Below are 27,969 nucleotides of genomic sequence, written 5' to 3'. Positions count from 1 at the left end.
TGATATTATACGTATACCTCAACGTATCCTTTCTACAATTTACCAATACAGCTAGTCACAGATTTATTAAACAATAAAATTATACTTTAGAAGAGCCTCGGTTATTATTTTGAACAGTCATCTGAGGCTCATGTACGGTTAGAAATTAGAGGAAGAATTGTGTTTTAAAAAGCAGTCTTTTCCATTCAGACAAACCAAATTTGTCATGGACCTCCTTAAATTTGTCATCTTTTTGTGTCATGAAGCTACAAGTCTTAAAATGAGCCTGAACAATAACAGTACATGATTGTAATTCAGGCGTGGACATCCCCAATTTGAAATAACTTATCAACAATGCCAGTGTTTAATCCTTCTGTTGCGTATCAGTAAACATGTCTTGTGGTTTGTCACTTGGCTCTGACTCACTGTTAACTGTTTGTAACTAACTTTCAAGCTAATCAGGTTCTTCCACACCTCATGTAAACCGTGTAATGTTTATAATTAGAAGTATAATTATAGTTACCGGGCTAAAAATATACATGTGCAGAAGTAGACTAGACATTTAGATTAGTCTATTCTTGCAGTACTGAGGATAACATTGAAATGAAATTCAATGCAGTCGTGGCTTTAAGAGTAGGAAAGGATGAATGAAAATGGAGCGAAGAACAGAGGTAACCCATCTTCACTTGCTGCATATACCCTGCCCACGGTAATTGGTTTAGGGATAACATTAATTACAGCATTGCTCATTAATGGCCGACGCCTTTATTGGTCGCATTGATCAGCAGGACCTGTTAGCCATCATCCTAAGCAATGGTGGATGTAACAAGCTTACATATTGGCATACCAATTAATGCAATCAATTCCTGTCTAGATCTTGCTATTATCCTTTTCTACTCACCCCCATTACAATTAACCTTCTTTCCCTTATATCAATTGCATTTCACACTCAAAAATACTCGTGAAAATAGGGGAAACAAAGGAAAAAACTAATCTTACGGCAAACAAACAAACAAAAGTACTGAAATAATGATCGATTCTTCTAAATGTACAAACAAAGCGACTTTCTCATGATACAATTTGGGCCTATTTAATTGAACACAGAACTGATATGACCGATACTGTTGTAGGGATGGAAACTGGTGGACGAGGTGCAGTTACTTTGTGTAATTTTTATGCAAAAATACATTGTTCTTCATGTCACCATACACACCCAAGCTGAAAATCACAGATTTTTTTATCAGATTAATAATATTCTTTATATTATTGTGGGACCTTTCAATGTATTTTTTTTAAACATTGATTTACAAAAAAATGTTTCAGTCACTCAGTTCATACCAAAAACATTGACAGCCAATCAATTTCTAGTTCAGGGAGCAATTAACGATCATTCCGCACGCCAATATGCCCTCTCTACAACAAAAGCCGATGCACAAGAGGAACAAAAGAAAAGTAAAAGTTTAAAATTTAAATTATTAAAATAGTAATTTCGTCCCTAATGTTTATCCTAGAACAATATGGCAACAAAATGTTCTTCTGCTGCAACCTAAGAGCAATAAATCTGATTGTCAGGCAAGTCAACGTAATGTCTTACAGGTCAGAATTGGATTCCGGGCCAACAATGTAGGAATGTGCTGGCATGAAAAACTTTTTTTCAGGTTGTTGGAGTGTTGCTTGGTGGGATATCAGGCATTCAATAATTTTAAAAACATACTTTACCATTTAACTTGTGTGGTAGACCTCACTATTTTCAGCTGTCCTTGTCACAGATCAATGCACTTTGAAAGAAGTCATTGATTACAACTTGAAATCCTGCACGCAACACTCGTGTTCCACGTTCTTAACAACACAAAGCACTGTGTGCTGTGTGGTATAGCGTTGTGAAATGAGGAGAACATTGGCAATGAATGAGGGAGCACGGTGTGATAACTGAACGCACACCATGACAAAGTGGAGGGATTTACCGTTGGGCCCGGAGCACTTCATTTGCTTAATAACAGATGATTCTATAAGAAAGTAGCTGCTCAAAGGCGGGATATCGCCCAACGAGGATGTCTCACTCGCAGAAATCCCATTTGAAGACAACACCTTCCCAGCACTCATCCTCGTCCACGCCTAAAACGATCAACGCGCATGACAGGCCCCATTAATATAACACCCTGTGTAACTTTGCTCTTTCTCCTTTATCCAACAGAAACAGAAAAACCAATAGCCACGAAAAGCATTGTGCTTTGACTGAGCATATATTGGGCGGGTTAGCAATCATTTTAAAGTGGCGTCTCACGCATCCTGCTCTCAGAGGCAGTGAGGTAGACCCGGGAGGTGAACTTCCTCTATGCAAAATACGTGTACCTCAGTCCAGAACAAAAATAATGTAAATTCTAAACAAGCAAAGAATCCTCCAAAGCAAACCGTAGCTCAAATTAGAAGTAACACTATGATTTATTTAATAACTACTGGATGCTTTTTGCTCTGTACTGTATATTCAATTCCAGAAATCTGGGTACTAATAGAAACCAGTAAATTAAACTAAGGTCATTTGGCTTCTATTCATTTCCTCCACAATTCTGGTGATGCAAATAGTGCACTATTTTTTTTTTTTTTTTGGAAGCAGCACCACCTTTGGTGAACACACATTAAATTTCAAAGAGGCAATAAAATACAATTCATCATAGTTTTCTATAAAGCGTGTAAGGGACTTTGAAAATATTGTTATTATTGCTAAATAATACTATGGGTTATGTTGGTTGCTTTCACACTTGCGTAAATATTGATTTCTTGTCATTTTTTTGAACCATAAAAGATCAAAATGTAGATACAGAATATAAAATGACCGCAATCGGAGCACGCATCTCACACAGCATTAGCACCTCAAGCCGGGATTTGCTCACTGTGGGACCTCCTGAAGCAATGCACAAGTGGGCAGAGCAATTAACAATTTCATGCTGATTGCCTGAAGCATGTTTTGCTATGCCATAAAGATAATAGCGTGATGGGTGCTGTGCGGCGTCCCCCTCTTTCCATCCCGCCACCCCTGGCCGCCTCCCACCACTTCTGGTGTTCCTCTATTGCCTCCATCTCTCAATTCTCTGCTGTGCAATTCACATGTTGGAATGACGCTTTCCCCGCTTGCTTTATTAGAGACGCACTTCTGCTTAGATGGCGCGTTTAAGAAAAAAAATTACAGAAAGATGACTCCCCGAAGAGTAAACAGGGATGATTATTAAAGGGAAGGAGAAAACTAGTGTCGCGGTCCCCCACTGGCTTCTTGATTTGAAAGTCTAATTTGGCAGCCGCGCACGACAGGCAGGTAGACAAAAACAAACGGGTTCCGTTTCCCCAAGACAAATGGAGCATGCTCGGAGGGGCTGCTAGTGACCGCCCTCAGAGTCCTTGTTCTCCTCCCCCCTATGGTGTGACAGAAATCCACATTGAACACTGTGCAACAGGAACAAGCATGTCACCTATTTGTCTATAAAACACAACATCCAAAATTCTGAAAAGATGTGGCATGACTTTTGTATGCAGAGTCTAATGTGACGTCTAACATGCTGTATAGTGGCAGATAGGGAACAAAGTTGTATATTGCCATGTAAAGAAACTATATTGTTGTCAAGTATAACAAAAGTATGTGTGTTGTGAACTGTATTAACAATGATCTTGTAATTAATTATTTACTAGAGTAGCGTTTTCATAAAGCTGGTATTGGTCATAATGGAATGCATATGTTTGTTTTTAAGCAATAGGGGTACATACTGTCTTCAGAAACATAAACAACTAGTGTATGGCGGACGGAACACACTGTGGTCATCTACGACCTCACATTTGCTGTGAACTTGAAGCCTCGTTGCAATTTGCCGAGCATGTAAAAATGTATTATTCTTCAGTGTAACGAAGGGAACAGCTGAAAGAAAATGATATCCCCAGCAGAAGTGGGAATTTATGAGGCACCCTGCCAATTAAAAATATAGAATATATAGAATTCCCTATAATATTTTTTTTTGCAGCTGCAAACGCTCTCTGCATTTTATAGTATTTTGGAACAAACCAAGCGAGCACTACAAACACAAATAAAATATTGAACAGAATTAAGGGGCACCATCTAAGTATCTGGGCATCAGAGTTATTAATCACGTACGGCCGGCATCATTGTTCCTGCTGTGTGAAAACAAGAGCCAAAGACATAAGGAGGAGCTGCGGACAAAGGGTAGCGGCACCAGCCCCCTCTGGCCCGCCCCCCGTGACCCCCCTGCTCACCTCCCAGACTTCTGGGACTACGTGTGAATGTCCAGCTGGCGTACCGAGCGCGCACACACGTCCACCCAACGTTGTCTATGATATGACAAAATGCCATGTGTGTTTGTGTGTTAATAAGACTCACACTTAGAAATTGCAGTCACATCTTGGGGATGATAATTGCGGCCAGCCAATAAATTACTGTTGCCTCCACATCAATTATAAGCATCACGTCTGGCAATGAGGAAAATGAGATCTTATGACAAATTTCATGAGGCTGGGCTGCCCGGCAGCCTTTCTTAACATGCTACAGATAGCAATCCCTTATCTAGCCTCTGTAATGGGGAGCTACGGATAGAGAGATGGAGCAGCAGCCATTTAATTAAAAAGCTGGGGGTAGGGGGTGGAGAGGTGTAATTCATTGAAAAAGGCACAGGAAGGAGACAAAGCCTTTGTCTCAATACATATTTTAGTCCATATTGTCACTCATCAGAGGCCAGGTTTATGTGAGGCGCCCTGTTCTCTTGCACTGTGTATATAGTATTTCTTCTCTTTTTTTTCTTCTTTCTCTCCATTTTCTCCCTGTGTTTTTTCTACATATTTCCCTGGAGCCTACTGCAAGGTTTCCCTCTTGGGACACCTCGATGCGCCCACCCCAGCCCCCTTTTTTAAATTTATTTATTTATTTTTTAAAGAAATGACTACTCTGGACAGACAGAGGCACTGAATGAAATGGCCCCTGCACCTAATTGTATTCCCACCTGGGGATGGTAGGCAAGGGCAGAGGCTTCAAGAGCACAGCAATGAGGATTTATAGCAGATGAGGAGACGGGAAAATAAAACACCAAAAGGGATGGCTCTTAAATCTCATTTCCAGTGCAATATTCATTGTGGTTGCAATTGGGTACGCCGATAGAGCACTGAAAAAACGACCGCTGTGTTCAAATTATAGCTGTACTCTCTACTAACATTTAACATCATTAGAAAATCATTAGAAAACCGTCATAAAACCTGGGATTATGACCAGAGCATTAAACACAATGATTATGCAGTGTGTTCCTTCTCTACTTTGCCTTGTAAATGTGATTTGCTGTGCTGTGGCACCCAAAGCAGAGAACTAAGGATATTTTCTATAATTACTGGAACATTTGGAAAACATTGGCATGCATAAACTTATATACCATTAGGCATTCGTCTGCTCGTAAAAACATTTTCTATGGGATTTTTGTGGGGGATATCATGAAAACATTTCCATGGTAATAACAATAATATTCCATCAAACCTATTTAATGTTGTAGATAAAATGAAATCATCTTTTTGCATTTCATTCTATAAGAATGAAGTAGTCTTTTTCAAACCATTTAATGGGAGCCTTTTCAAAATAATGACTGCAGTAATCTTAATTTAAGATTGTATTTTGTTTTTTAGAGAGGTGCAATCTTGAAAAATATTGTTCCGCACTTCTGAAAACAAACAAAATCACTTGTATTATTGCTAATCCTGTCTCAATTTATCTCACAAATTGATGTAGTCTGTGTGACATATAGGCCTGTTTAATTGAACATTAAGTACATCTATTTGTATGAGGCTATGACATACTCAGTTGTATGAATGGCAACACTTAACCCAAATACTATGTACGGTAATTGCACTTTTTTCTCTATCAAATGAAACAATAATGATTTTGCCTGTAGCTATACAATAAGTCACCATCATATGAAGCTTTTATTTTCTTCCTGTGTGTCAAAAATATGTACCGTAAATGAAAAATAGCATTACTAGAAATTATATTTTAAAATGATTGAAACAATGAGAATTGTAACTTGCAATATGCCAACATTATGTGGGATTAATCTAAAAACCATTCACTGAGCGAAAAATGCTGAAATATATTTGCATACATTGCTAATTGTATTGTTGTAGTATATTGAAGATGTCTCAAGTAGTTGTGCAGTAAAGACGATACGTGTTCTTAAAGGTATAGTCACGGTGGCTGGCATCCACATTAATCACCCCTCATTATGTTGTATGTTTTGCTTACAATGTCTATTATGCAGCTCATAAAGGCTAAGTGGCTCCTAAAGTAGCGCTACCAAGTATGAACGGACGGGTATCTGCTTTTCGAAAGAGCAAACACGTCTATACGTTCTCTATACTCTGATGTATGACACTACTTAAAGCCAGCCAATAGTGTCAGAGTCGAGTCTTCACTTTTTGGGATTTCTCGGCAGCCCCATTATCAGGAGCAGCCATCAGCACAAAGATAAAAGATCCTAATGGAGCTGGCCCTCGTGGAGATGAAAGGTGCAGCGATGGCACACAGTTATGAATCTCTAATGCAGCCCGTGTTTGGACGCTAATGACTGACATACTAGGACACATGGGGTGCGGGTCTCCTCCGCATTGTCCCTTAGGAAGAAACGTCTCACTTTGGAAAACCACAAGTCTCTGGCAGGGCTGGATAAGACGGATAAGAAATATGTCATGGTTGAGTATGTCGACCACTCCGTAATTTACAAAATAATGCTGATTTAAACATAGATATTTGGTTTAATTTGACCAGTAGGCGGTCTCATTGCAATGTCAGTCATATTGTAGGGAAGAAGGCGAATATATGGAAGCAAATGGTTGTCAGGCTTTTCAGCGTAATTGAAGTGACACTTATGAGGGCCAATGTTCTTTTGAATGCATTACTTGGCAGATATTCAGCTTTTGTCCCTTCAACTTTGCCAGCGAGAAATTACATCCATTGAATGACAGGCGGAGGTGGAAATATACACGGTGAGAAAGAGCAAGTCGTCTCTCCCAGCCCCTTTTCACAGAACCTAATGGATTGTGAGCACTTAATGCATTAATCAATCAATATCTCTCACTGTACATCAACAGTGCGACCAAGTTATGAATGACCTTTCTAACAAAAAAAGGACACTTTAATGCAGAGAAAATTACTCCTGGGTTAGTGACTTGGGTCCGGATTTTGTCACGCGTGATTACACCTTCACAAGGCGCAGGGCCATTAACGAAGCACTAACTGGACTCGTCAAGCTCATGCAACTTGCATCAGCTGCTGAATGGAGGCGGAGCCAGTCTGTAACCTTGGTCGAGGCCTCAGTCAATCACCTGTTAGGACTGCTTTTTTGCAGCCACTGAATACTAAATTCATATAATTTACTATGCCATTATGGGATATCAATGTCTTGCTCACAAGGTGTGAATTCTGAAATACTTAAGATCCAGGGCTTTGTCACAATATACATGAATTGGCCCGATGAGATATACTCAAAGAAACAGTGAGCCATTCTTAAGAATGTATTTTGTATGGTAAAAAAATGGAAATATTTCCAGCAAATGCATTATTGAAAGTACGGATGATTGTCCCACGAGAACAAAGGCAAGGAAAATATCCCACTGGGATGTTTAGGATGTAACTATCTATATTTGGGTGCTGCAAAGGAGACATTTCTCATGTGACCGCTTTGGAAAATGCAAGGGTGACTGTGGAGGTTGTCGCATTGGAGGGGGGCATGTTTCTGAGCCCTTTTCTTAGCACTGGTCGAGCGTGGAAGTGAAGCAAAGAGACAGAGTGGAACGGATATGAACTGACTGCACAGAGGCGAAGAAAAGAAGGGCAAAAAGTAATGCTATTGTGACCACGGCACAATGGATCAGGAAAAAGTGACTGCAGAGGGCCCTTAAACAAAGACGCCATTGCCATTCCGTCCTCCCCCAGCCAATTAGATTCTTTTTTGGCATTTTACATGACAAAAACGGCCGATTTTTTCTAATTCGGGCCCCTGCACCACCTTAAATCCTACCTCCGAACATGAGCCCGTTGGACTGACGTGACATGTGACATGGACGCCAACACACGGGCTCTGTTCTTCATTGTAAACCTCACACACCAACATGTGCCCCATCTCACTTTCCCAAGTGCTTGAAATATTTAACATATACATGTCAGGCTCTCATTTCCAGTATACCTGCACACATCAGTCACAGATAACACTTCATGCATCACAAGTTTTTTTGTGGGCATGCAAAAGTAAAACAGTCTGAGTTTCCAGTGAAAGTACCAAACAAACACTATTTTACTCAATATTGTCCACAGCTACATTAAAACATTTAGAAAAGGCTGTAATTCACAAATAAGTTGTCGTTTTCCATCCATTAGAACTACTTAGTCTACTTGATTACCCTTTCTAATGCTTGTGGTAGTGAACATAAGTTAGAAATGTTTCAGATCAGTCTGATGTAATTAGAGGCGGAAATGTTGCATAGAATTAATATGCAGTTGCTAAGCATTTTACACATGTAAACACTCCACTCAGTACATCAATGGGTAAAAAAAATATTTTGTATTTATAAGCTGAATAATTCATTGCCGTATGTTCCTGGAGAAACATCAGTATGCTTACTTCCAGAGTTACACATATCATTACAATGCTGCAACGTCCGCAAAGTGAGAGTGACAATCCTCAGTGGAAAATAGTGGGAGATATTTTTCCCTGTATTGCATCTCTTAGACTTATAGAGAAGAAACTCCAACAGGGGAACAGAAATTGCAAGCCCTTCCCTCTCCATAGTGCACTGCAGCTGAACTTAATCGATGTGCTCTGCTGTTTGCTTACTGAGCAAGTAGCAAGAAAATTGACCTTTGCTGTCTTTTTAAACAGTGGATTATTCATCGTATTTCTTAAAGATGACGTTTTACGATTGGTCCCAAATATTTTTCTCCCATTTTTTATGCTTGGGTAAACTTAAGTCTTCAACTACTATTTATGATGATACGACATCCAAATTATTATAATATTTACATTTAGCTCCCAATTATTCCCTTTGGTTTTAATAACAGAAGCGCTTCAAAAAAAGATATCCCAATCTTTTTCATATTGTCTAGTATAATTCGTTCAGATTTTTTTAATAAATGTGCTTAATTTTTTTTTAAATAGTATTTTTATACAATGATAGTATATAAGCATTAACATAGCTATTATTCTAATATTGACATTAAGTGTATTATGTATTTTAGAGCAAAATATGTGTAATTTACATTTTGTGATGTACCACCTGAAAACCGTCAAACAAATCCGGCAAACTAGTATATACATATATATATATAGCCTCTTGAGGGTCTCGTCTGTTTACACAGCATAAAGTCAGGCGACACAGGAATGCTAATGGATAGCCAGAAGAATTGGCTTGGGCAAAGGATGAAGTGGTTCAAATGTATTTCCTCACGAGCGAAGGATTACCTAAAATGCCATTCTCCACCTTCAATGACCTGACATGCAGCAGAGCTTTCCTCCCACTCTTTTTGTGATTTAAAAAAAAATATATTTTTTAGGAAAACTCAAGCGTTTCTCTTCACGCACACTCCTCCTCCACTTCCCTCCTCAGGTGCTACGCTGTCGGCCACGGCGTGAATCAATGACTGGTGCTCACGCCCACAGGTAAAGGTTAGAGAGGTTCTCTACTGAATTATTTCTGCATCCCTCCCAACGCTGCCATCTGCCCTACTGCTTTTATTTGATATGGTTGAGATGCTGGAGAGGACTCATTTTACTAATGCGAGACAAGGACGTGTGTAATTTTGTGTGTGCGCGTGTCTATGCAAGAACTGTGATCGAGTCCATGTTGTATGGCTGTAGGGATATTTTATACTTATACGCGTTGTGCAGGCTTACGTGTCAGAGTGGATAATGAATCACAACGTTTGAGCTTTCACATAAGTCTTTGTTTCATCTGGCTTCATTCTACAGGGGCCTTGGAAGTGTGAGGGCAACATGCTGCAACACAGGGCATCCTTCACTCTCTGGTTTTGTTTGGCTGTCAGAAGGCCAGTCGTTTCCTCTGGGCCCAAGGGTGAACTCATCCATAGTACAGATCACGGCCTTTGATCCAACCCATCTCTTCGGGAGGACTAAGGGCCTTATTAAAAATGCCTAAATAAAACTTTCCTAGCCTTAACTCAATAGTTCCCAAACTTAAGTCATACTTCTTCTCTCATGGTGCCTATGGCCAAATTGAGACAGTGTGCATCTCTGAGAAATAAATAATGTAAAAATAAAATGTGACTACACTCTCAGAAACTGAAGTAAGTGATTGTACTCAGAGGGGTGAATGACTTGTCATAGAATTGGTAAACTCTAATGCATTGCTTTTGACGCCAGCAAATGTTGAAATTTTAGGGGATTTTCGTAAAAGCATAATTCAGTCTATAGAAAAGGACCAAAGCATTAACCAGTAACGATAAAAAGCAGACCCATGAGTTAAAACAAAGAGGAATCTTATTATTGGAGAACACGAGTGCTTTCGTAATTCAACCTATCAGAACACTAATGTCTCTGTCACCTAATCTGTTGAATCTTCTGCTGTCTGCATGTTTCCCAAACCAGTGATTTTCATCATGACTGACAGCCCCTCTGGGGTCGTGGTCACTCCGCGCGAGTGGCATATGGGGCAGACGGGCTCCTCTCAATACTTCCTTCTCCTCAAGAGCCAATGAAACTCACACCAAACAGCGCCACATTCACGCTGACATCCAGCAGCAAAGTGAGGCTGGAAATAGAACTCATTAACACGTAAGAAGAAATGAGATGGCTGTCTCCTGATGGACTGTCTGTCTTTTGGATCAGCTTTCAAAACGCGGCTGGTCTAGTCATGATGAGCCAGGGAAACCAATATTATAATGTCCTGCCAAGCTCTGAAAATGGGCTTGATGACAGGCAGAGCCCCTCGTACCCGAACATAGCCCAATCTGACACCTTGTGTATGGTGATATTATACAGCATGTCGGCATGTTAGTTTGAAGGCTTTAAATATTTATGTGTATATAATGTGGTATAAAGGGTGGCAGAACTGAGCAAAAGAGAAGTGTCTTTCTTCAAATCAAAGTAGCCAAGTCGAGGTCAATACATGTAGGTGTCATGTCCAAAAAGGGTTGTTCAAATGTTAAAAATCTGATCGTGTAACAATGATAAATAATGTGTGATGTACTGTTTGAGCTGCTGGTGCCGGTATTATTCTGAATGCATATGGTCATTTGTTTTGTATGGTCTGTGTGCCCTACGGCTGACTCGCAACTAGGCTAGGGTGTAGTCTGCAAATATGTTCATATTAGAATTTTTGTTGCTAAGAGACCCACAAGGTCATTGTGTTCAAAAACTTCCGAGGAAGTTTTCCAATCACCTTTTATCTAATTTTCAAAAAGACTGATACACACACACACACACACACACACACACACACACACACACACACACACACACACACACACTAACAAAAAGGCAATAAGGTCTTTCCCTTGGTCTGTAAGTTGGTATGGGGAACAAAAGACTTGCTTGCAGTGGGAGGGGCAGGTTGCTCATGCAGACAATGGGAGCTAAAGCTTTAAAGCCATCATTGTGGCTTTTTTAATAAACATTGTTTCTGTAGTATCCTTTTCAAATAGAAAAGTAAAAGGGTATTTATGAATTTCCTGGCACGTTCCATGGACACCAAACAATTTCCTATGCCGTTTAGATGCCCTTCGGACAAGGATTAGGAGGCAGGCGGCTGATGGAGGTCTGACGGAGCTGCAGGCCTCTCTGGGGCCCCGACTCATCCCAGCCTGCACAGTCTTCATCCTCATATCCACTCTGCATCACTAGGGCAATAACCCTCCTTTATTAAAAGCGCATTGCACCACTGTCTGACTATGCAACATACTTTCAGATTGGCCATAATGTGGCATGGGCAGGATTCTAGTGGTTAAGGGCTACAATATCCTGTTTCTGGAAAGGTTTTCTTTGCGTCTTAACAGGCATGAATTGAAGAGAACATTCCAGAAATGGCTACTGCCTGTATCACTCTCATCTGTGGGGAGAAAAGGCTCAGGCATGACCTCTTGCACGCCATCAGAGCGTGGCTTGACTAAACCCTGACATTACCTGGCTATTATAGTTTTAGTCTGGCCACTGGTTATGCGGACAGTTAAAATAAATAAAATAAAAATAGCAGCATTCAGCATATTGTGTGATGGAACGACACAAATGATGAATACACAGTTTGATAAAAACAACATATTTGTTATCAGATTGCCCTGAAAGCATATGAGCTGGAAGAAACTTGCCTGCATTTTCCTCATTTGATACTGTATCCTTCGTCAAAGCCTATTTTGCAGCTTTTTGAATGTCTCAAGAATTATGCATGAGATAAAAAAAGGGGGGGGGGGGAAGAGAAATGCATCTGTTGTCAGGACAGGCCTTGCTATTAGGTGTGTGACCCTGGAAGTGCACCCCTTTTAGTGCTACAAGTAATGGATCTCATTTTGAATACCACTATTATGCAGTCATTTGTATGCATCCTTTTGTCTCATTTCCATTTAATAATGCACATGGCTCCACCGGCCAGTTTCTCAAACTGGTCATTAAAAGTAATACTGATCTAAACTGGAGGTTTAAACTCCACTTACAAGCACCACTGGTGTGCTGGATGAGACAACTGCCGGGTTGCAGTCTAATAAGCCCTTTCTGAACCAGTCTCTGCCCTTGAAGACCCCAGGTTTCCGTGTCTCCACACTCGGCTAACAATGGCGTTTGGCCGTCCGTGTAGCCCAGCTCCAACCTTCTCCTCCTCGGCTGACGGAGGCAAGGATTTCCTCTCGTGCTGAGAGCCAAGCCGTCACAGCCCAGAGATCAAGAGCCTGCCATCTGTGACTGTGGCAGATTTACAGCGGGAGCTAATCCACTGTCAGCCACGTTTGTTCTCCATCTTTGCTTCCGCTACACACGCGTATGAATACGCATACTACATACGCATGCTTGGAGTCACCAGAGAGTTATACCTTAGCTTTACGTTGTCTGAATTTCGAAGAACCACAACGAGCTATACCCTGGTGATCACACTTCATACACAACAGATATCCTAAGTTCAAGTCTCACGCAAGGCACACCAGACACAATCACACACACGTACCAACCATGTTTTACTCTCCCCACCATGTGATTCAAAATATCATACCAGACAGACATCGCAAAATGGCTGCACCAACAAGTTGTGTAATTTTTTGTAAATTTTAAACATGATTTTCTCCATAATCAGAGGCCTAAGAAATACTCTCTTTAAATAAGAATATTACTCTAAGAAAATGTCTGTTTCAGGAATGTCATTTATACAAGGCGTTTTCTTGCACCTTCAACTCGAATGACTGGCTTATGCTTATATTTCAGTACCACTGACGGCACTAGACGTCCGATCCATTTTGACTGGGAGGTATAGTGAAGAAATAACCTCTCCCGGTTAAAATTGATCAGAAATCTGGCACCCACAATTGGGTTAATGAGATACTACAATACAGCAGTAGAGACTGGTGTTGAATTGTATTGCATTAGTGCTGTTGCATAGTTGGTCCTCCCACAGTAAATGATTAACTAAACTAGAAAGCACTCACAGTATGAGAAAGTGAAATTCTATACCTGGCCGATTAGGTGTGGCTGCCTACATTTTGTATTTATGTACCTCCACAAAAAGGGCAGGGTCATTTCCTTGGCTATATTCTGACCAACTAGTAGAAAGTACAAATTATTAGGCACAAAATAGCACAATTAAAGCACTGCAAATGGCCATTACATAAAAAAATGCAGGACAAAGTGAACTTTTGAAGAGAGTTGGTCTTTGAGTGTACCTAATTAAATGCACACTAAGTGCATTTCTGCTAATGACCTATTCTGGCTCAGTGTGTGCAGTTGTCGTAGCAGTTAAAAAAAAAAAAAAGAGTGGCTTTTCGTCGAGCGTCTGTGCACAAAGGGCAGCTGTGTGGCTGGGATCCCACTGAGGCCTTCTTTGTTTCACCCCAAGATAAAGGGTTAAGGAAGACAAATGGAGGCGGGGCCACTGAGCAACTTGCCTTAGCAGCACATTGTCAGTATGAGTAAGAGTTAAAACAATGGAGGCCTTTATTCCTGTGCGAGTCTAATTGGAAAGAAGCTCATTTCTGCTGTATTTGCTCTCCTCAGACATCCAACATGGAGGGAATATGTGGCATCAAATCCCCAGAGCTTACATTTCCTGCACCCTCATTGAAAGCATTAATATGCAAAGTGGGCGGATGGAAAATGCAGAGAAGGCTGCATATGGGACTGTCTCATTTCAGTCTATTACTCATGAAAATGTCATAGAAAGGTATTAGTTGACAACCACATATAATTGACGGTTCTCTTCCCTGACTGTGTCATTTTGGACATTTTTTTGGGAGGGGAAAGAAAACAACAACTAGCAACCAAAGTGCTCGCGCAATCACAAAAAAGCAACGGGCCAGAGAATTTGGTGACCCACAATTCCGAGGGCAACTTTGTTTTAACAAGCCAGGCAATGTTCCAACACTTAGCAAGTATGCTCCAACCACAAAAGAGAGCCATGTGTCGCACAAGTACTAATGGGGAGGAAATTAAATATTACACTAAGAGGGAATACGAGGTTCAGCTGTGCGAGGGGGTGGAGCTACCAGGAGGTCTGCGGCAGTTTATAAGCAATATTACACGCAGGAACTTGCCAAGTGAAACGAAAGTTTACAGGGCTGGATATTTAAACCAACTCTGTTTTCACTAAAGTTGTACCTCACAATTTACTGCAATCATTTTGCTGCAACTACTAAGATAAATAAATCCTGAACTTGACAATATGAAGAAAATCAGAACTTGCCAGAGTTGTGCTACTCTTTTAGATGATATTGCAGTACAACCTTTCTCTAAAGTCAATTCATGAACTCAGACTATTAATAAGCGTGGAGCCAGAGACATCCGTTTTTCATCAGAGGTACAGACTACTCTAGAGGTTATTTAGTGAGAGAGGCCTTACTTTTGGTGGGTTAGATCATCAGAACATAGTTAAACACACTCTAAAGCTTCAAGGCACACTAAAATGACATACACGGTCCCTACGGTGGAGAAACTCCCTTTTGGTGTCAAGCCAATTGGCTAGTGAAAAGGTCATGCAAGTACAACGGAGCGTTAGGATGGCGTAATTGCAAGACAACATTATTTTTAGCTACTTTGCAATTTGATGTGCTCTTTCAGTAACTGTACTGTACCTTTTAAGCAATATCAATGGCCTCACTTACTAAAGAATGCATATGAGTGTTCTTAGTCTTACTCTGCTCTTGGTTAATAAGCACACATTACAGTTGATTCGTGACATGTACGCACCAGCCAATTTTCTTCTCACTGGTGCAGATATGCGAGTCTATCGGAATTTATTGTAATTGACGGTTGTGGCTGCAATCTGAAATCTGCATAAAACTATTTGGCTAAAAATAATTTTAACTTGGCTACTTTACATGCTGCTATTTTTGTATTGTAGTGTTGTAAAGTTTTGTCTAAAATGGAAACCTGTATGTGAACAACAGAGAACTGTTTATTTCAGTTTTTTAGGGCTAGCGAGATTGTGTGAGGAAGATTTTTTTTTAGCAGGGTAAGAAAAGATTGATAAATCATTGTCCAGCATGTCAAATTTTCATATCCAATTTCAACCACTATTCTTTATTAGAACCAACAATTACACGTTCCCATTATAGCAAGACTGTGTCTATAAATGAAACGATTCCACCAAAGAGAGTGGCAAGCAGTTGTGTGTAAGTGCGTGCGATACTATCCAGTCACACCAAAGGCTTCCATTAGCTGTAACCTTCGGCTTTCATCCATTAAAGGGGTTAAAGTGGGCAAAAAGCACATCAAACACTGAATAAGAAAACAAAAAGTGGATTGATAAGCTCATCCGCCATGGAAAAAAAAATAACACACGTATGAACTCCACTACAAGCTCCACTCTCATCTGCACAAGAAAGGCAAAGTAAATTCTTCACCCTTTTAACCTAAATAGCCTTTCCTCTTGCTTTTGCATGTTCTCTTGTCCACTGTACTGTAGTCATTAACATATTTGGAGTGCAGTGAGCAGAAAGCTTAATTGTCCCTAATTGCTGGGCTAAATATGTTCTCTAATGATTTGCTTCAGATCTGCGACTGCCTTTTGCGCAATTTCCCGGCCGCTGGCTTCATTATCCCTGCCTCCATGGAACAAAGCTTCTTCACAGTCTGGCCTTTTTTCTTCCATAACCCAGACTCTGAGTATGTGTGCAAGGGATGTAATGGCTCCCTCTTGCCGGTACTCACAATAGATCCCCTTTGTGAGGGCACCCGAGTTAAAGTGATTAGAAAACCAAATCTCTGCAAAGAAAGCGTGTTAATTGACCACAGTTCGCTCATCCCAATCAGTCTATATTAAATGAGCAGTCTGGGCACTTTGTTTTAGCCTTCCCATTGAGTTTTTTCTACTGATGGCCTTCGAGGTCTTGCTATAGCTGCCTCTTGACATTGCACTACTCCATCATATTTAAAGACAAAGTAAAGCGAGGGCAATATATAGATATTTTTAAGGGATAGCTAAAACTTGATTAAAGCATTATGATTCAAATGTTTATTTAACACCAGCCAAGACTTAAACCCCACTAAACACATTTAAAAGTGAAAAATATCGTACATCTATTGTTATCCTGACTCTCAAAGCTCTCAGGTGAAACACAAGTGTTTTTGAACCTCATAAAAGGTTAACAAATAAAAATGACCAGAGATCCACTTCAACGTGCAACTAACAAATGCAAGAAAATAGGTAGAGGTCTTACCTGGATCCGAAGAGGGGCATTTGCGAATGGTGAAGATGGAGCTGAGATCTTCGTCGTCCTCCGGCAGGCCCTTCTGCAAACGCTGCAGCTTCCTCAGGCTCTCGCTGCGTTGGTGCTTCATGGAGCGCACATGCTGGATCAAGTTGAGTTTGGCCTTGGTCGAGTAGTTGCACAGCACGCAGTGGTAGTAGCAGGCATCGCCCTCCACCGCGTTTTCGTGCTGCTGCAGGTGCTGTTGGATGGAATGGAGAGAGAGAGACGGTGAGAGGAGAGACGAGTGAGAAAGTGCTTCTTTTGGATGGCACTTTTGTTCGCACGGTTGGCAAATGAACAAATCAATTCCCAATCACGGTCCTGTTGTTTAACATCCACCCCTCTTACACTTCAGAACAACTGTTTGGACTGTGCACTTTGCCGGCATTGAGTGTCTATATCAGCGCACTAACAGGACAGGAGAGGCCTGAGTGGGAGGCGGGGGAAGGCTTTGGTGTGGACGCACAAATCTCCCAAGTGTAAAGGCGGACAGCGGCGGCATCGGCTACACTTCAGAAGCTGTGAGCTCGGAGGTCCGGCACAGGGAAACGAACATCGATTCCCTTCACTCAACTCAAGCCTCCCGCCTCTGAAAAGGAAACTCCAAACATCTGCCTGTTTCACGCTTGGGATACTAAATATTGATCACGGCGAGTTAAATCCCAGCTTTATCATAGTGCGCGGCACGCAGGCCTAGAGAGGCAGGAGGGCGACCGGAACATTTTTGCAACAGGAGGAAGACTGCCAGGGGACAGTAAATCAGCATCGCTATTGACATGTCACCCTCATCTCTTCCTCAGTGGCTAAACAGAGACCCTCAATTTTTATCCAGCACTATCAAAGTATACCCAAAGTGACGCCATACTGCCACAAAGTCTTGTCACCCCTAAGCTTCCAGTCTAATTACCTCCTGCATTGCTCAATCAATGATGCAAGACTGGACCTGGTATGAGCAAGTCGGTTATTGGCTATTATCCTAAAGTATCACATTGACTGATTCTTAAAAGCCCCTCGCTCTACGTGGAAACTCGTGCTGTTTCTGTCATATGACACCCCGACATCCCACTTTGAGGATGTCCAGCTGGGCGTTTGATGTAACTGCAATCAATGTCAATCAACACATGTTTTTCATTGGTGGCGAGTTTAGAGGAAGAAATGCCATATGTATATTGTTTATTTGGACGCTGAACTATATTTTGCATTACAGATGGAAAACCACAATTAGACTACATTTAACACGTTTTAATGAACAATACAGTTCACTATTTTTTTCAATTCTTCTAATTCACAGTGGTAAAGAGTCAAGATGCAATAAAACTGACTCCACTCTGCAAAGCCAATACCATATACACACACACACAGATCCTGTATAAAACTTGAACTTCTCTACAAGCTCATGAATCTCCGCCATCATATAAAATCTCTGAAGACGAGAAGAAACTAAGCTAGATGCCCTGCGCACATCAGCAATTTAATCACATTCCATTTGAATCAGTTTGCTTACAAACTTACAAACTTTGTTGTAAACTTGTGACACTGCAGCAGAACTGTATTCCATTAGCATTTTGTTTTATATTTGTGTTTAACACCTAAAATGTGCATTAAGACGCCACTTCCAGGCAAAAAGAAAAGGTTTTCAACCTTTTTTGTGAGACCCTCAGTGCAATGTAATACGTTATTAGGTGATTGCAAAAGGCTATGTCTCTGCATGTTTTCCTTTCTCTCCTCATTTGAAGCTATCCATGATGTCATGAATAGGTGTCGGTGGATATTATGAGCCGACCCCTCCCCACCTACTTTTCCTCCATGCACCAATATTGCATCGGAAGTGAGGCGTAGAAACCTGAGAGATTTGGAAATAGACAACACCAAATCCATCATGCAAACTACTCATAGTCCTAGCAGATGTCCTGAATTAAAACAAATTCCTACTGAAAATGACTCACAGCTCCAGAAATCTATGTCAAGTTGGAGAAGGAGAAAAAAATGACAGCACCTGACTAAAACTTCAAAGCTAGTCTCAGGAGGTAGGGGAAAAAATGCTGGGAGTTTTATAGTTTCCCATAAAAAAACCCAGGGTTTATATAGGAGTAAACCTGAGACCGCCTGCTCAAGAATCGGCCATAATTCACCCGCCGACTGACTGGCCAGGACTGGGGTCTCAGCAGAGCTAAAGGCGGCTCTTTCCAGCACCCATAGCCCTGTCTATAACATCAAACGGTTATAGTAACTGTAATACAGCACTTGAACCACCTCTGCTCTGGCCATGACCCCAGTCAGCTCCCAGTCAGTCAATGCGGTGGGAAATCAACCGGGGTGACAATCAGTCAAGTGGCTGTCTCTCTCTCTCATTTCACTTCTAAAACTAGTGAGGCGACATGATTAAATAATGCAATTGAATTTATTGGGAGTTGTAGTTTGCCTGACCTCCAACTCTCTTTCACATATACACACTAAAATAATGCATAAGACAGACAGAACTATGTCTGTTTCCTATGAATCTGCAATGAAGCCCCTACTTGATAAATCACCTCCAAATGGAGTGCTGGAATTTACCAGTTAATGAAAAAGTCATGTTAGCTGGAAGGAATTATTATGCATGGTTCTGAGCTTTCTAATCACCTGATGGAGGCCAACAGAAGGGGTGCTGTGGCGCGGAGAAGGGGGGGGGGAGTTTGCCATGTCAGTGTCATGGATTCAATAAGTGTAGGACTGCCGCAAATGCATTCAACATTAGTAGTACTTGTGGATGGTAATCTCATCATCATTAATCATTTTCAGATGACACAAAAATTCAGTTTGTGTGATGTCAAAGACAAGAAAGCACTGATATGAGAATTATGAGATGAAAGTTACCAAAAGAAAACAAAACAAGAGAAGGATTCAAATGTCATTTGAAAAAGCTAGGTGACAACTGCTTTAGAATGTTTATGTGTGTCTTTTTGAGTGTGTTTCAATACTTTTGGAATGAAGTCTAACGTTATCTCCTGTAAATTAGATGATAAGCTTAAATGAACTTGAATGGCTGTAAAGTAACACTGCATTCCGCATATTGAACGATGTTGTTAAAACATAATTTTCTATTATGTTTTAAAAAGGTTTATTCCAAATTTTAAATGATATAGTAAGGTCAAAAGATGATGATTTGCTAAAAAAACACCTAACTGCGCTATATTTACACTGACATTAGCATGTTATGCAATGTGATTGGTCTTGAAAATCATGGGTCGCTTGGGCAATTCAAATTACACCTTTAAAATACCAGAATAGGATTTGCTGTTCTCGTGTGGGATTCTTTGGGACTAGATTTTACATGAGAGCATTTTTAAAAGTTACACAAGTCTATCATGGCTTATCAAAGCTCTTTTCATAGAGGACCTTCCCTCTCGTTGTGGAGGCTGAGGCGGTCGCTCTAAGCTTTTTTTCAGGTAAAGTAAGAGAGGGACGGGGCCATGCTGGCACCACCCCGTCCTCGCGCTAACAACTCCACGGTGCACCGTGCCCTTTGAGTGGGCACCGCACGCTTGTATCCGTTTCACCACCCACCTAGAGCGTGGCATACATCTGCATTACCATCCACTTAAACACACAAGTAAAAGTGCACCTTTAACACAAAAAACGGTGTGGTTGCTGAGAGCGTCCGACTCACGCAAGATGGAGGTGGGTATTACTGGAAGGGTGGATGGGAGACAGAGAGACGGTAATTCCAAAGAATGTGTCCCGGTGGAGCTGTATAACACAGCGTACACAGATACAGACACAAATAAAAGTATAGACAAAAAGCACAACAATATATGAACACACATGCACAGACTTGTGCACGCACACAAAACCACAAGCCATTAAGTTCATACCCTGATTTCCACCATTACATTTGGCAGTGCTGTTAATACAAAATTAATGCATTAAAACAGATGGCTATCTGTGAGCTAAATAGCTATCAATTCTAAGGGAGCTGCCAAAGCTTCCTCTTAGACAGTCAGAGGCTTTGCTTTTGCAATTGCCTTGCTATCTGCCTAATCTCTGAGTTTTTTTTTTCCAATCGTATGGTGCCAAACGTTAGAATGTACCACATGCATTCGAGTGTTGAGGTGACCTGATATATGAGTTTAATTATTCCGTGACCACATTGGTAACTCAAATAACTCTTATCTCAAATCATGTAATCATAGTCCCGACACCCTGCTTAAGAAACTCATAGAAATGGTATTCATCTATTTCAGTTTGACAAAAGATTGAGGTAGAGAAAGTCATGATAATGGTTAAAGCGGATTGGATATCTGTTTTAACATGCTCTCTTTGACGAGCATTGAATGATGATGTTTCAGTGCCATTCACAGCAATCGAAGTCCATTTAAGGGATCTCTCCCAGCCCTCCCAGACAGAATGAACTAATGTCATTCACTCTCAATGGCAGTCAATGAGTTAAGTTATGAAATAACATTGAGTTCATTTATGAAATATCTTTACAGCTCTAGGAAACATGTTCAGTGTTGTAAGTGGTAATATGTTACTCATGTATAGTCAATTTGAGCAGCTTGGGTTGCTATATTGTTGTCAATGGTTAAGTTGAGTGCTGTTTTTGGAAAAAGCAAAAAAAAAAATCTGTCTGCTGGGATGACAAAATAAATAAATTAAACAACAAAACTGTGGTTTCAGTCTTACTGTCAGACAAACACATATGTGGACTATATTTGTAGCTTCCTGTTACATCAACAAGTACAAAGTGTTTGCACAACTGCTGCCAAATTGCCAAAGGTTCTAAATCAGAATTATTTATCTCCTTTAATGACGATGACAAATGTTGGAAGAGGAAATCTGACGGGGGAAAATATGGCTGTGGCTGGCGGTGATTGCACATTTGCAGACTGAATTTGACTCTGGGATTCCCCTGGAATGAAAGCAGGTTATTTAGTGAAGTAAAGCAGAGCGGAGCCGGGCTCGGGATTCCGGGTCTGCCAACAGCACCGTCAACAGCTCGTGACCGTAGAGGCCCCACTGGCTTCCAAGTCTGGTGGCTGCTTTGAATTAGGCCCAGCAGGCTGCAACATGCCTCAAAGATAGCTTATGGCGGAAAGGAGGGCTATTCCAGGACTGGAGTGGCAACAGAAAGCCTCCTCTTTCCCATTCTCACTCTTGTCCCCTCTCTTTTTTTACTCCCCTTAATGCATGACATCGCTCCACCCAATACTGTTCTACTTCTAAAAAAAATGCTTCCTCTACTTGCTTAGACATGATCCATCACTACCGGCGAATAAAAACAAGCTGTATATTTATCTTTGGGAAGGGAAGAAGCAAAATGGACCTGTGGGCCGAGAGGTAAAGATGAATGTCTTCAGGTGTCCGTAGAGAAAACGCCTTAACGCAAGGCTATGAAACAAAGTAGTAAGGGAAAACAAGGGCTGGGAGGGGGGGTTGTATATGGCTATCCTTTAAAGACAAAACAGTGAGCCGTGCCTCACACCCACCACTGTTATTTTAACATTAAATAAAGCAATGATTATTGAATTCTGTTCAAATGAGTAAGATGCTGGAAAGTAAACAATGGGAACCTAATTGCAGAAGGAAAGAAATCAATGAAGACACAAATACGGGCCTTGCTGAATATTTATGCTGGTATGTGTTATGTGAAAGCATTTGTACATTTGTTTATATATCAGAGCTGCAAGGCAGAATCCTTGCATGTCCACGGGCATCTTGCTTGAGCAGCGGACTGTTCAATTTGGTATGACTGTAATTTCTTGTGTGAAATATGCAATAATGTATCTTCATATAAAAGAAACAAACGATATAGGCTACACATATATGAGTAGCGTGAAAGTGAAATTGCGAAGATGTGTCATTCTGAAAACATTTTACTAGTGCCTCTGTTTTGTAAAAAAGTGCTTTTAATCCAATAGTAGTAATGCATAAGGCAACACTTATATACTATATAAAACATGTTGTGCTTTTTGTGTAAACGTGTTGTTCCAGTAGTATTCTCTAAAGCAAGTCACTACATGTCTTGACAAGGTGTGAGCGAAGACAGCATTTGACTTAATGATCACCCTACTGGACTTCCGTGGCGACAGGGCAGTTTCAAAGAAGAGAACGTGTCAGTTCTTGGTGAGACTAGTGGGTGCATTTCAGGAAATGTCACTCTTGTACTGCTATAGCTTTAGGTTACAAAATACTACTAAAATATACAAAGTAGTTCATTTTAATTACTATGTTAAGTACTATGGTGACAGCACTGTTTTCAAATAACAATTGACAAATAATTCACAGGCATATTTAAAAGAATACACAATGACATGTATGCGGAATAGTGACTTCCCCAGACTTTAAAGCATGTTTTGCTTCACCACTTAGTAAACATTGTCGCACTTTCAGGATGAGGCTCAAGATTGGGACAAGGATTGATTTGAGAGAACATGTCAACACTTGAACAGATGGAGGTTCCCAATCAATTGGTGATATAATATACGTTAAAATGTATACTGTGTTGAAAAGGGGTTGAATAATGCACTTTTCCATAAGGACACATAAAACTGAGTTGGCTAATTTTTCTTTCAATAATGCCAGGCTAAAAAATGAAGGCCCTCAATCACATCACCAATGTGTCCAGATAATTCATGTGCAAGTGTCTTTGAAAGGCCAGAAGGGGGAAAAGCATGCATGTGGCGCTGAGATCAATGGTCCTGTGTGGTGATAACGAGTCTGAGTCTATGCCCACAGGAGCCTCATGCCGCCATCCAGGGTCTCGCTCATTAGGAACATTTGGATAAGCATGGTCATACATACATAATACACACTTGTAATCGTATCCAGATAAATACATTTCGCCACTTCTTAATGAGCCGGGCCTTGCTTTTGTAACCCAACGGATTGATAATACAGAGACAGGAAATGTCAACCCCCTCCTCCCAAATAGAAATGAAAAAAAGATAGATTGTCAGCTGAAGCCATTTTCTGAAGGTAGCTAATTAACAGCTTAACCTCCCGATGTGTTTATTAAATCTGTTCTGGCACGAGCTTGCCAAAATTGTAGTACAATATGTCAGCCTGGAGGGGGTTGGAAAAGGGTGGAGTCAATGGGGGCACCCAAACAACAGCAGCAGACAACTGACTACTGGCAATGTACCATCTGGAAGCTGAACAGAACAGCTCAGGACTTGCCCGTCTACTTTTCTCTATTACCGAATTCTAAAGCGACAGCTTTCCATTGGGGTGAATTTGCTGAGCTAATGTTGTGGTGCATATGCTTCCAGTTTCATTCTGTTGAATATATCTGTCTTCTTGGGCAGGTCAATCTTTCAACAAATCTTTAAAAGTTGCATTGACCATCAAGCGAAAATAATGGCAAAACTTAAACTTTGTGTCATTTATTTTTACATGAAAATGACAACACCTACAAACATTTAATTTCACAGTCCTTTCTTCTGGCTATGAATATGGGCCAGCAACGCAATAAAATGTCAGTGGCATGCAATGCAGCTAGCAAGTCGTAGGTGTTGTTGTTGTTTAAGAGAACGTTGGGAATAATATCCCAAATCGAGTTAGCCTATGGGCCTAGCTTCAAACCAAAAACCATAAGCCAAAACACCAAATCTTGTTCTTAAAACAAATACATTAAAAGAAAATCTGCGTAAGCATCCTATACAACCCTAGATCTCAGGCAAGTTCTATGATAGTCAAACTGTTTTCTGCATCCTCCTTTCAAACATCGAGCCATTCATGCCTTCTCCCAATACATCTGTCACCGTTTTTTGAGGTCTTGCTCTTTAGCCCAGCTGGCATCATGACAATCTTTCTACCAATGGATTCACTATCGCTCCTTTGAATCTTCCATTTATTTACAATCCTATCAAACTTGGGTCTTCCAAAAGACAAACTCAACTTCATCTCCATAAACTCCGGCTGTGCCCTTAAGCTTCATTCAGGAATGACAACCTATGTATAACAACAGTCACTAAGTAGAGAGCAGATCTGCTACTCAACAAATTAAATTATAATTGTAAATGGACCAAAATGAAAGATGCAGATACAGCAACATAAGTGTGTCCAAAACTGAATTTGGCTTTACTTTTCCAGGAAAAATAGGCAGAAAAAAATGTTGTTTGATGTAAACGAAAGATAGAAATTTAGTGATTCAAGAAGCGAGTGTGTTTGGAACAAAAGGATGCTGTATTAAGGCGCAAGCAAACACCACTTGCAATGATTAATGCAGTCAATGTGAATTAAATGCAGAGCAGGAACATGACCCAAACACAATTAGTCTGGGCGAACAAACAGCACATGGACATGAATGCAGATTCATTGCTACGCGTTCCTGGGCCAATCAGCAAAACTAAATGAAAAGGATTGTTCTCATCTGGATGGGCAAGTCAACATGTCCATCTTGTGTGTCCACTTTGGATATTTCATTGGTTAGCATGAATCAAAAAGACCTCCCTGTTCAATTACAAAATGGTCTTGTATTTGTCAAACAACCGTTCAATGATTTTGAGAGACAACGGTAGTAAGCAAACCGGAATACGGTTTCTGCGGGCTCATATTATCTTGCTTTCACCCCTGGTGTCCTTGGTTTGGTAGTGTAAATATTTTATTACCCCTTAATTGGTTGTTGCTTCAGGTTACGTAATAAGGCTGCGGTAGCTGGAACACTGTATGTTTTCTAACTATGCAGTATACTGTTTAATGTAAAATTTGTGGTAAAGTGTAAAGAGGAGTATGGGTACAAGCTCGCTACACACAATGTTATTAAGGACGGTGATTATGTGTTCAGATAGTGTCAATATTTAACTCTTGTCTTATGGGGCTATCTTTATTAGAAGCATTACCATGACAAAAGCAACACGGTCTTCAAGAGGTGCCTCTTCTTAAAATGAAAATTAATGAGTGGGGTTGAGTGGAGGTGAAAAAGTAGAGTGGGTCTATATGTGGGCTTATTTGCATGGAGCGTCAAGTACTCAGTTGGAGTGAAAACGGCAGCTGAGGGTTCTTCACACAATATGTACACCAAACACCCACCAGCTTCACTGGTCAGCACTTCACGACTGGGAAAACACAATGCTGCAACTTGGAGGAGTGCAGAGCTTACATGGCACTTAGATACTGCAGTCTTTACATTAGAAAAAAATGGGGCATATGCATTCTTTCACTATGAAAAATGTTCAGTGAAAAGAAGCACTACTCTGAAGATGCATCACATCAGCATGATTGTCATGGTTAGTTGATATTAACTAATAAATCTGGAGTTTATTCATGTTCTTCCTTGTTTTTTTAGTCATGTTAGCTTTTTAGTATGCTTCTGCCAAATCCAAAATCAATGTTTTGATATAGTCAACTACTAGTTCTATTCCCATGAGAAAGTACACTCGTGTTGACAAATGGCATTCTAAAAACTCCCATTCCCCATGAGTATTTGCAACTCTGCCACAAATACATGTGGACCCTGTGTAGCAATACACTTTTACGAGGAAATTCTATTGAGTGTGCTCATTAGCTGAAGCAGGGAGGGGGTGAAAAAACACTATATTTTCACTTTCCTTACGAAAGAAACAAAAGTGCTCATTGATCATCCCAATCAATGAGGGATCAATAAACTAAACCCTCATCATTCCCAGAGCAGCATAATTGCTGCTGAGATGTAGTTGTCATCAAAAAATAAAAAAAATCAAACAGAGGCTTTGCTAATTGGAGGAATCCATTTGCATTCAGTCATGCTTGTGAAAGTGGCTGTAAGTACCAAAGACTAAAAAGTAAATGTGACGGTGGCAGGTTCCACTATCCTGGCCTACCTGACAGCATACACATGGAAAATCACATCAAGACACAACTTTTTCTTGATGTCCTTACAAGAAGATTTGTTCCTGGCACAGGTCAGGAAAAAGATGCCATCTTTCCTCTCGAGTAGTCGTTTGCTGCAGATTTGGGTGTGCCTAATCTTCCATCAGGTAGATATTTTACTGACTGGCGTTACATGCTGAAAACTGCTAGAAAAAGCCTTCAAACTGCCGTTCAAAGACCACCACTTTGCCACTTCCTGTTTATTGATCAGACAGAGCTCCCGTTGGGTAATTGTGCAGTAAATCAAGCACGGTGAGCACTAATCTTAACCCCGGGAGGAAAGTGTTAAAGGTAAAACCTGCTGAAAAGTGCATAATGATGGCGCAGTGTTGAGGCAGGAGAGAGGCTACGCTCCGCCCTCTTGCATTTCTCACTCAGTGCCTGCCTGCGCAACCGGAGGCAGAAAGGAGAGCGCTTGGCAAGAGGAGCAATAGGAAGAGTATACAGTTTCTAACCACCTCGCACTCTCTCACTAACTCTCCCAGTCTCTGTCAGTGCATTCCCAACCAAAGCGCCGGGGGCGCCATGCTTGTAAAGAAACCACAGCCTTTTTAAGGGCTTCTTGTATTTACAAAGGGAGGCATGTCGGAATCAAAGGCATTACCACATGACACAACACATTAAACAGTTGGCAGATTGAGAATTTATAGACTGCAAAGATAGTGAAGGGGGTAAACAGGAGTAAGGCGATTGTTGGAGGAGTCCAACTTACCTAAAGAGAGTAAGTAGTAGTGGAGCCGCTCTCCTCTTTGCCTTCCCGCAGAACATACGCCTCACGCTGTACTCCAGGTGGAGACAGCTATCATTTTCCCATCAACTTCCTGTTTCTCTCGTCTCCCCACCCCCCTTCCCTCGCTGCTCTCTCACTCGCAGCTGCACAACTTGATTTTCTGTGCCAGGTTTGAGGAAATACAAAGCTCTGCCTTTCACCCATCTTCTGAAATAGCTCACAAGCTGCAGTTAAGACTTTTTTCTTCTTCACCCTCCCTTCCCTTCGCTGTTCTCCCCCTGCCCCTGTGTTGCTACTCGCCCTAATCTCGCTTCAGTTTTTATTTCACCTTTATCAGCAGAGACCTAAAAATACTTGATGAATGGAATATGATATTTTAAAGTCTTATCCCTCCTATCTGTTCTTTCAGTCCGAATAATAGGGTAGTTAATCCTGCAGCTCCTTCTCAAATTGATTAATCAGCACATGCGGACAATCGAATAAATGATTAATACTCCTCGGTCCT

The 27,969-nt window shown here is 40.9% G+C and overlaps 1 protein-coding gene across 1 annotated transcript in view; it reads right to left on the bottom strand.

Moving 5' to 3' along the window:
* Positions 1–27,969, bottom strand: part of zfhx3b (zinc finger homeobox 3b) — a 118,742-nt gene that overhangs the window by 32,972 nt on the left and 57,801 nt on the right. Inside the window, exon 5 of the mRNA XM_077712915.1 lies at positions 16,871–17,102. Within this exon, the coding sequence (XP_077569041.1) occupies positions 16,871–17,102 (232 nt within the window). The remainder of the gene's footprint in view (positions 1–16,870; positions 17,103–27,969) is intronic.

This window comes from Stigmatopora nigra, chromosome 3 (assembly GCF_051989575.1).
Source record: "Stigmatopora nigra isolate UIUO_SnigA chromosome 3, RoL_Snig_1.1, whole genome shotgun sequence".
NCBI classification, from domain to species: Eukaryota; Metazoa; Chordata; class Actinopteri; order Syngnathiformes; family Syngnathidae; genus Stigmatopora; species Stigmatopora nigra.
The sequence above is the reverse complement of the archived record's forward strand: the minus strand, read 5'-3'. Positions and strand labels throughout refer to the sequence as shown.